This window comes from Amblyomma mixtum, chromosome 3 (genome assembly GCF_055824585.1).
Source record: "Amblyomma mixtum isolate Tamu chromosome 3, ASM5582458v1, whole genome shotgun sequence".
NCBI lineage: Eukaryota > Metazoa > Arthropoda > Arachnida > Ixodida > Ixodidae > Amblyomma > Amblyomma mixtum.
This window is the reverse complement of record NC_143014.1, coordinates 69,155,364-69,166,564: the sequence shown is the minus strand read 5'-3', so window position 1 is coordinate 69,166,564 and position 11,201 is coordinate 69,155,364. Positions and strand designations below refer to the sequence as shown.

Here is an 11,201-nt window from a genome sequence, read left to right as displayed (position 1 = left end):
TGCGAAATTATGTGTCTGTATTCCAACAGTAACGCATTCTGTAACATGTTGGGGAAGCGCATGCGCTCCTGGTTGTAGATCGAGTGTAGATATCTAGATATATATCTAGATATCTAGATATATATAGATCGAGTGTAGATATATAGTGTGAGGGAAGAAGAACAGCGGCTTCTGGTCGCCCAGGCGGTCGAAATGCTCGGCCTATAAATTTTGGTCGAATAAAAGTCTTTTACTACTACTACTACTAGATATCTATGTCTCTTTGAATAAACTTCAGTTGTTAGTAAGCTCTCCTGCGTGATCTTCTCTTCGTCTTTCGTCCGTATCGCGCCTTACCGCCTGCAAGATGGCAACTTTAGTTCTTCTTCATCGTGTCTACAAGAAAACTATTTTTGACGGCATCGCCAGCAGTGTAGTTAAGGCAAGCCATCAAACTGTTATAAGAACAAATACGTGTTCATAATATTGAAGTCTAAACAGGATTAAATCCTGCTCTGTTTGCTGACAATAGCGGCAGGAGCAACCTTAACCAAGGTTACTATAGTCGGATACAACTCAAGAACGAAGCGGCTTTTCCCCGTCAAAGAACCCCCCCCCCCCCCCCCCCAGCCAATGGCGTCGGCCGATTCTCGTGACCCTGCTAGGGTGACAACGCAGGGAGCGGTGCCACAGTGGAGAGAGGGGTCTATCCCCGACTATGGAGGGGGGGACTATCCCCTTTCATCTGCTACTCCCTGCATTGTCACGCTAGCAGGACAATGAGAATCGGCCGGCGCCATTGGCTGGAGGGAGGTTCTTTGACGGGGAAAAGCCGCTTCGTTCTTGAGTTGTATCCGACTATAGAACAAACTCAGTTTCACAGCTGCACCCAGAGAGGTGCCCCCGGTGGGGGTCGTGAGAACTAGTGGCGTTGTAGTCGAGCCTCGTTCCCTTGCCGCCGCTCCCTGCCCGCGGCCTACGCCGTGGCCACTGCTGCGCCCCGGTTACCGCGCTGCGCGTCGTCCGCTTCTCGATTTCATTTTTAAGGCGACAGTGTTAAGAAGCCCGTGAGGCTCAAAAGCCGGAGTCGTCGTCCCCGCATGCGTCAAGCCGAGTAGATATGACTGGCACACCGCGTGTGGCAACGGTCCGGCGCGCCGCTCTGGTGGGCGGCAGCAGCCAATGCGAGTGCGGAGAGCGCCTGCGTCATGACGACGTGAAGCGCGCTTCTCGGGACCGCAGCCTAAATGGCGGCAGCCGGCGTCAGACATATGAGGTAGTAATTGTTTGTTCGCGTTCATAAGAAGCTCTTGGATAGAGGAATGTGAAAAATAAAACATTTTAAGGGCTTTTGTACAATACCGAGTCGCTGGTAGAAGTTTGGTTTCGTTTTAGGGGGTTTAACGTCCCAAAGCGACTCAGGCTGTGAGAGACGCCGTACTGAAGGGCTCCGGAAATTTCGACAACCTGGGGTTCTTTAACGTGCACTGACATTGCACAGTACACGGGCCTCTAGAATTTCGCCTTCATCGAAATTCAACCACCACGGCCGAGATCGAACCCGCGTCTTTCGGGTCAGCAGCCGAGCACCATAACCACTGAGCCACCGCGGATGGTAGAAGTGATAACATCGATACAAGCAAATTTCTTTCCATAACTTTCGCGGAACATGGTGCACTGTTTGTCTCCTTTGAGGAAAACTTTTAATTATTTGCGGATCAGCTCCTGGCCCAAGACATCCAAAGTCCTCATAGGAACTTTCAAGAATGAGCATCAAGTAATGAAGCAATGATATGAAGTAGAGTTTGAAGTATCACTTCTGGAGTGTTGGTAACAAGTACTGTAGTACGACTGAGTGGTTTGAATTGACCTCAATGGTAGTTACTGCAGTTAGCAGCGCAATCAACATCGCAATTGAAAGTGAATATGTCCTGCTACGCTATTCGTTCTTCCTTCATATACAAGACTGGCCACTGAATAAGTAAAGGCAACTATTCGAACTATTCGATTCGAAATCATTTGCCGCGCATCGCTGTTCGGTTCAACCATAAAATTTATAACCCCGTTCGTGTCTGCTATTGTTCCTTTCTCGCGCCTCTTCGCGTGGCAGATCAACCGGCGCAATTTTCTTTCCCATGTCGACGACATGCGGAGGGGCGCATCATTAAAGCGTCCTGGGCGAATGATCTCGAACGTTGGCTTCAATCAGAGCCAGCCCATAAGCGCCGAAGTATGGTGCCGACCCGGCGGTCCTGCTAGGCGTCCTCGAGCCCTTGAAGACAGCCGCCCAGATGACAACCATGGCAGTCGCAAAGCCCGCCGCTGCACGGCGTTGCGGTTGCGAAAATAGCTGGCTGCCGGAAGCGACGGCGAACCGCGCCAGCATGCTGGCCTCGCTCAGACAAGGAAAGAAGGTGGCGGCAAGTCGACCTTTCCGCAATCGTAAACACGTAGGCAGGCGCACTCGGCGGAACAGAGGAAGAGAGCATGAGAGTGGAGCTCGGAAAGTGAACATCGGCACCAGAGACGGCGAATGCAGACAATAGGGTTAAGTAATTAATAAACCCCTTTGGCGGGAATTATTTACCCCGCCTGCCACGCCAGAGGAGCAATTGGCAGCGGGCGCCGCCGCGGAACGCCTGACAAGCGCCGTCGACATTAAGCAAACAGGGCGCACCGGATCCTGGGCTTGTTGTGCTAAAGGCCTAACAGTAATTCGATTATGTTTCATAACGTAATTGAGTCCCTTGCTTCCTGTTCGCTCTGCGTCTCTCTTTCGTTATTCGCACTGTCTTCTCGGCATCGGTTGCGCCGGCGAGGAGCGCCAATAACGCTAAAATTCCTCGGGGCTTGGTGACGAGAGAAACCGCGCCTGTGGTGCGAACGGCACAAACCGGGAATCAGCAATCGAACGCTTGAAGGCTGCGCTGCGGCGCATCTGTCGAGCAGCGCGGTGACCTTCCACGCCGCATGCACTCGAAGCAGTAAGAAACAAAAAAGGCGTCAGTAGAGGCTCCGAGCGCAATCACAAATGCGACCACGATTCGGTCAAAGAGCACCAAAAACGTCGGCAAGGTATGAGTCGTGACGTATTGAGCAAAGTCGGAAAATCAGGATCGTTCTACTTTCAGGAGAGCCTACATTAAATTGCCCGAACTGACGTCTCTCCTGTTACTGGAGGAAAATGGAGCCATAAAACGTCTTCGCACAAACGACATCATGACCAAATCGAATATTCTCATAGATCAAGAATGTATGCATGTTAGCTTCTCCACGATGCTTGGCCATGGCGAGGCTAAGTGCGACGCTCTTGAAAAGAAGTGCATCGATCACGCAAAGCATACCAAGTTACAACAACAAAAAGTAAAAAAATGAGAACGAAGGGGGAACAAAGCGGAATAAAGAAAAGAGAAGGAACGACACAGGTAAGAATAAAAGAAAACAGATAGAGGAACCACAAGATCACAAAGGGGAGACAAGAGGGTGAAGGTCGTGAGAAAATGAAGAAGTGAAAAACGGCAGATGTGGAAATGCAGAAAGACAACGCTTCAGTTGAATTTATGGGTTGAAATGCGGTTCTTAAACCCGGAGATCACGTGCGAGTAGGGGGTTGCGGCGCACGTAGGAACGCAGCTTGCTTGGCGTAGCCGTTTCGTAGAAGAGCCACGCCACAAAGTAAGACTACCCACTATGGCACAAATTACTTATGGGGCTAGTTAACGTGGTTCTTAATATACTCATGCATAACTGTTCATAGGAAATAACATTTCAAGTATATTCCGAACAATCAGTGCGTAGTTTAGGGCTGACACTTTTGTAATGATGCCTCACCAGCTCTGAAAACGCTATCTGCGTTGCCAATTTAGCTATTTTGTAGCTAAATCTAGCTACTTTTGGAAGCAACTATAGTTGGATACTACAACTCAAGTCTGCAGTGATCCTTCGCCCACATTCAGGACACACACAGAATTTTTCACATAGTTGCGCTATGACAAACAGTACACCGTTTAAAAGCTTTACTTGTTACGCAAACAAGAAACTAATCACGAGACGAAATTATAAGCTCAAGAATTTTGAGGCCGCTGGGCTGTTTGATACCGTCAAACAAAAAAAAAGCTGATTTTCTTCGCCGTTGTGACTAGACAGCGGAGTAATGCAGGACGCCGCGGACAACGACCCTCTGTTAGCCATTGCTGTTTCTTAAAGTTGTATCCTAATATAGCCCCACCGCGGTGGCTAAGCGGCTACGGCGCTCGGGTGCTGACCCGAAAGACGCGGGTTCGATCCCGGTCGCGGCGGCTGAATTTCGATGAAGGCGAAATTCCAGAAGCCCGTGTACTGAGAGATGTCAGTGCACGTTAAAGAACCCCAGGTGGTCAAAATTTCCGGAGCCCTTCACGACGGCGTCCCTTATAGCCTGAGTCGCTTTGGGACGTTAAACCCCCATAAACAAAACCTAATATAGCTTTCAAAATTTTCCTTTCTCTACAAGAAGTTAATTTGGGTCTTTCTGCACAATCTAGCTCCAAATTCGACTATTTTTGTTTATTCTAATTTTATTCCAGCGAAGTTAAATTATCAGATATCTTTAACCGTGATTATCAGTGACTTGGAAGCCGCAGAAACATAACAATCTCCTTTTTGGAGCCATCGGGAGCCGATGCTCATGAGTCGGTCAGCGTCGAAAGCCACACTGCGATAACAGTTCTTCAACGACTTAAAATGGACTGAAGCGCCCTGCTGCAAAAGCTAGATTCGGATAGCGCAGGTGGTTGGAACCAACCAACCAACCAACCACACAGATGGCTAAGGCAGCCGGCAGCTTCTTCTCAAGTATAGCTATATCCGAAGGAGCCCCCGCCTTGACATCGTTCTTATAAAAGCTGAGACACCCAGGCTTTTTTCCTGATTTTTTTTTCTCAGAACGTGCGCTTAGGAACTGCACAGTGAAGAAGATATGCTGAAGTGTGCTTTAATTAAATAATGTATTACGGCCCTATTTCTCGCCAAATGTTAGGTCTCTTAGGCTCTCGCAGCAGACGACGGAGCCGAGAATGTCACCGTTGTGTGCACGAAACTGACATAAAAGTTTCGCTACTTAAGTTACAGACGAAGAAGCAGTGCTGTGATAACATATTTAAAGCACACTGACACTCATCTTCCTTTCTGTCGTTCCTAAGGACCAGTGCACGCCGTCTTAGCCAAAAATAAAATCTCAATGTCAGCTTGCAATAGCGCTGCACATCCTTTTAAAGTCTCCATGAATACAGTTAATGGCATTACAGCCAACTAAAATACAGCCGGTACAAAGTGCTATATATGCCAAATACACTCTGGAAGAGCACTTGGGAAAGCTTGGCTAACTTTTAGTTTCTTTTTTTTGTTATCGTTTTAGCTACCTTTCATAGTTTTCTATGCATTCTAGCTGCTTTTTGGTCGTGGGAGTTGGCAACACTGCCCGCAACTCTGTTATCAAGTTAAAAGAGAGCGATCTGATTTCCCTTTTGCAGATAACTATACCAGATCATAATAAAGCGTCGGAGTGCTTGCATTGGTAGAATCTAAATATAGCCGTAATGTATTGCCTCGTCCGATAGATCCCATCCGTCCTATCCGGTCTTATAACGCTTTCTCTCTTTCGCCCCATTATATTGAGTCCTTTTTTATATTGAGACCTTTTTTTGAGACCTCTTATCTTTTATGCGGATGCATTGCAGTAGCTGGCCTTAATAGGTATTATTAGGTATTAGGTTAGCATAAAAGTATTAGGTAAGCATAAAATTCAGGAGGACACGTAAGCTCAGCCGAAACGGTATGACGAGATAGCGTTGATGGCTTCCTTCAGCGGCCTGGGGTCCCCTTTTGCATACACTTCGCAGACACGGACACTGTCGACCAAGACACACAAGACATCCCTTTAACCAAGCCGAACGAGCGTGCTTCGATGGCCTACGGGTGGCGTGTTTTACTCGCGACCCAAGGGTCGCAGGTTCGATTAACATATAATTTCGCCCATTTCCTTTTCAGCGCAATTAATATGCTTTGCATTCTCGCATGTCATAATGACGTTTTAGTCGTGCTGCAGCCTTATAATCAAAATTTATGTAATGTTTCAAGCACTTTTCAATTCCAAAGCTGCACGTGTGGCGTCACAGATTTTCTAGACACATCGACTACGACGCCAGGTTCTCCGCTGAATGGGACTCTCGACGCTATCGCGTTAATAGAGAGTTTTAGTATAGCGTCACCCTATCGCTTTGGGTCATAAGGGAATAGTGGGACGCTACTGCGCATGCGCAGAACGCTATCGGCCCTTGGGTCTTTGGGTGAGCGGGCGACGCTGCCCCAAAGCCGCTTTACGTTCGGTCAACATGGCGACGCCCATCGAAGCAGGCCCTCTCGCTTCATCACCGATTCGTCGTTGCCGCTACTCAGTGGCTCACGCTCACGGCAAACTAAAGGCGCACGAGCCTTTTGCTTTGGCTGAAGTTGCCAGTGCCACAAAATTTTAACGATAAAACACACCACATTTTCAGATTGCTTCCGTGTTTACAAAGCTGTTAGTCTTAGCTAGTACGCGTCGATTGACGTCAGAAAGCGCGGGAGGTTCGAACAACTGACCTCCACAAACAGGTTTGCAATTTTGGTCCCAAAAAGGAGTCACAAAGAATTGGCATCCCGGTAACACACTTTTCTTATTTACGCAGCATATTTTATTCGCGTGGACGTAAATAAAACTTAAAATAATTACATTTGCGAGAGTTACTATTGCGTGTTCCGCCCGAGATGGCGCTGCACGCGGCAAACAATTAAAAAAATCTGAAAAGCATTTCTTGTACAGCTAGCGCCAAAGCGAGCGCAGAACTTACGCACAAAAACAAAGCAAGGCACGCTCACGGAGGCAATCTGCTGTTAGCGGCGGCAACTTCTTGTGTGGACCGCCTTGGCTTGAATTGAACATGTCCGCATTATAAAAAAAAAATATTTGCATCATTTTTCACATTTCCTAATGAAATTTTTCACATTTACACAATGAGAAAATACGGCATATATATTAACTTATTTGTTCTGAAAGCTTCTCTTTCCCGCCGTCATGGCGCTGCCTTCAAGCAACGCAAAGCGACCATCCGCGACCTAACGCTAAGCGCATGCGGATAAGGTCGCCCTATTGGCCTCGACCCTATTCTAAAACTCTATAATAAGAACCCGACGCTGAAAGAGTGAGTGCGGTGTTCCGTTTATGGTGTTCTCTCGTCTTTTTTTATTAAATGCTAGATGATGACACTGTAAGACAAGCAATAACGTGTCATGTGATTTCGGAAATATGTGTGCAGTGGGGCCGTTTTCGAAAACCTGCGCCTTGGTGCGAGAAGTGCGCAGGTATTCGGTAAGTTCTGTTAAGGATTGTAAATTTGCGTACAGTACGCACACTTTTTAAACCCGTCAGCTTTAGGTCTCCTGCGTCTTTTTTTTTTGCTTCGTGAGTTGCTCGTCATGTTATTGTCTGCCCTTGTGCAATTTTCGCTTCACTCACCGCGAGGAAGAAGAGCCAGAGCTTCCTGTGCGATACATCATCACCTTTCATACGTTAAAAACAAAAAATGGTAGGAGTTTAACGCACTTAAACCGAGTAGACGTGCGAAAGCAGCTGTTCATTCTTCAATTGGAGGGGTCGCTTAAGTTCCGCCTTAACAGTGTCACGATACATGTGTAGTGGGTTAATAATGCCCATATGTGCAGAATTGCTTATTCTCTACTTAATATTTCATAGATGGCACCGAGTCCTCATATTAAGCGATGCCCCACTGCACTGGCAGGTGGCTGTTACTGTCACAGCCACCCGTAGGGATTGCGCGACCCATTTAGCTCTTCCTGAGCAACCTTTCCCGCAGCTGGCTCGACACTCCTCTGAACTTGCCCTATCTTACCCGAGTAACTCAGGTAAGCTCGGGTAGTAGCTCGGGTTGGGAGGCAACGGCACAAGATCGTACGTACTTACTTTTGGCTAAGACGGTACGTAGGTACGTATGGTGCACGTACGTACGGTGACAAGATTCTTGGTCGATGCTGGTGAGCGTATGAGTGTTTTCGGACTAAAAACTGATAACTGCTGTTTTAATTGTGACACCTCTGAAAGAAAAAAAAGAACAGGCATGCACTCCAGGCTCTTCCGGATTAGGTACAAGAAATGCCACGTAAGCTGTCTTTTTGCAGCTTGGAGGGCACGTAGCTGAGTGGCTGATGCGGGAATTCGTTGGGAAGTTTGTCCTCTAGAAGCATGAGCAGTGCTGAAAAATGGGGCGGTAGGGTCTCGGGTAGACAGTGCATGGATTAAGAAAGAGAGATTCCGGGCTGTTTACCGGCCTTCATGCAAACATTTTACAATGAAATTGCAGATGTGATTGGCAGGCATTAATCATTCCGTGGCAGGCCATGGTCTGCAGCGCTCGTTTCCTCACTGGACCTAAAAAATGAGCAATAACGAAGTAATGCTGCAGTTCTGACAGCACTACCCATTGCGGAGAGATACGACGCGCATTAGAGTTGTGAAGATAAGCACTGATGTATCGGCCGTTTCTCTCTTTATAGCCTTACTCGGAGTACGCGACAAATGTACTATTGCTCTCGTGACTCTCAAACTTAAAACTGTGGGCATAGGTCAGTAAAGTATTTTTGAGAAATCGGCGAGGAACACAAGCTAGGGGAAGACGCATTTTACTAGTAGGTAGACGATACACGCCATGTAGGCCACGTGAAGCATAAAGGCCAAGAGGTTGTCCATGTCATCAGCACATCGCACAGGAACCAGTTGCTTCATGCTGGCCTGCCACGCCTGGTACTCTGCACACGTCATTCCCAAGTGTATGGCGTCACAGTTGACGCAGTTTTTGGTACCGCATACTTTGCACTCGACTTCCGGTACGCTCGCTTCAATAAAACACCACCAGGGGCAGTCGATAGTCTTGCAGTGAAAGAAGTTCTTCGCGGAGACTTTCACTTCCAGCAGGCCTTTCTGCAGGTACTCTTCGTATTCTTCCTTGGTCAACAGCTGAAAAACAAGGCATGATTACTACTGAGCCTGTTTTTGGCACAGAAATGTGCTTTAGCTATACAAAGTTAAAACAAGTGTTGCTCTTGAGAAGTGCATGCGTTCTGTGAAAACAATGAAGCTATGATAAGTGATGTTGTAAGTAAACTTGAGTTTAAGAGTTCGCGATATTCTCTTCCCTATTTAGGACATTCTTTCCAAGCGCTTTCAATGCTAACACGCGGGTTAAGATATGCAAAAAAATAAAGGAGAAGAAGAAATTATATTGCTACACTGACAGGCAAAAAGCTTCCTTCACTGCGACAAAACTCAAATATTCATGTGACAATCGATTTCCAACTTTAACATCCACGTTCGCATTTAAATCACGCAACACTTTCTTGTAGGAAGGTTCATGACTGACCCCTTTATTTTCATCACAGCATATACCGTATTTTTCTGGAATACAAAAAAGCGCTGAAGCATATTGGCTTGTTTTAATAATGTTTGAATTATACTGCTTTACAAAAAAGAGCGGGAAACTCAAACACACGGAAGGCGAAGTTTGTGATACGCATTACGATTGTAATGCTGGAATTACATAATACACATTACGGTTGTAATACTGACATTACATATATACTCCACTGAAATCAACTGTTCACAGATTCTACGACATTATCACAATGAGAAATTTGCTTGAACTGCGTGCCATGCTTCAGACGCCATACGCTAAGAAGCGGGAACCTTTCAAAACGCTCCGTCCAGAAGCGTGTCGGGCGTGTGCCGCCATCTAGTAGCTGATAATCAAACTTCCACCACGCCCCGTTATTGGAAATCTCGTTCACACCTCAGCACCTACTTACATTCCGCTGGTGCTCATTGTCAACTGCGTGCTGCTGGTATTAATTATTGCTCTAAAAAGCTGTGCTAAGAAACAATAGGACTTCTCTATCACTATTTTGGGTTTATACGCGCGGTCACACTAAAGCGCAGCATTTTTTTGTATTCGAAAACGCTACATTGGAAAACGCTGGGTTTGCTGTCGGCATAACATGAAACGCGAGAACGTATAATAAACACAAACACCCTTTTTGTGGTATTACTGGAGTGTATCCATCGCCTCGATTAAAGTAAATAATATAAATACTTTATTATGCGTGAGATAACATCAGTAACTGCTCTCCTGTTCATGGAAATATCAGAACAACCCTACTGCTTCCCGGGCATATGCGTCTGAACGTAGACGGAATAAGTAGGAAATGGAAAATTCGAATAACTCGCATTTCATTATATTAATTCTGCTTTTCTTCCTAAAGAAACATTAACTCTTCATGAGTCCAAATCGATGCCCTAAACCTCTTACAACGCTTCAAACAAGGAGAACAAGGAGACATCATACGCAGTCGTTGACAGAGTATAGAGCTAGAATTAACGCATTTACAATGCACATTTTTTATCTGGGCTGTAGATGAGAGGAGCAAGTTGCCACCCAACCTACTAAACAGAGCTGATAGTTTTGAAAAAAAAAAGCAATTTTAAGCGCTTGTATATAAAGACTTATGGATGCGATCGTTCCAGATAATTCTGGTCGCATCTCGCGTCATAAACAAAATGGTAAAGTCGAGTGCCGGCAGCTTGGAGAGTGAAGAAACAAACAGTACAAATATTCAAGGCAATATACTTTGTCCATTATGTAAATGTGTGCTATCCTCTGGTCAAATATTTTGTTTCCGATGAGACATTTATTATCCAGTCATGCGTTCGTGCACACACTTCATTCAGTACTACACATCAGGCAGATGCTTTTTAAAATACATTATTGATGTGGTTTACATTTTGCGCATGTCACTATAAGTGCGGATTATGACATTTCAAAGCAGTGGTAATTGTGTCATTTAACTGTGTTCTTTCATCCCCTCTCCTATGAATCCTTCTGACCTATCGTCTGCTGCCCCAGCTCACCGACGACGACCAACGCTATTTGCCAGGGAAAGTTTCTCTAGCGGTCGCTTCACGGCCTCGCCGTTCCTTCGGAAACCTATCAGGGGGTCAAGGTGCAACGATGCGATGAAAGTAAGAAAAGAAAACATCCAACCGCTAACTGCTGCGGACGGCATGCAGTTCGTAAAGTATGATTGCGCAAACCGCCAGCCGTGTTATTATATTCAGTACGCTGCCGAGACCTGCCTGG

The 11,201-nt window shown here is 46.3% G+C and overlaps 1 protein-coding gene across 1 annotated transcript in view; it reads right to left on the bottom strand.

Annotated features, from left to right (window-relative positions):
- Positions 1-8,677: 8,677 nt before the first annotated feature.
- Positions 8,678-11,201, bottom strand: part of LOC149350520 (ranBP-type and C3HC4-type zinc finger-containing protein 1-like) — a 64,780-nt gene continuing 62,256 nt past the window's right edge. The window contains exon 5 of the mRNA XM_089579564.1: positions 8,678-9,028. Within this exon, the coding sequence (XP_089435690.1) occupies positions 8,678-9,028 (351 nt within the window). The remainder of the gene's footprint in view (positions 9,029-11,201) is intronic.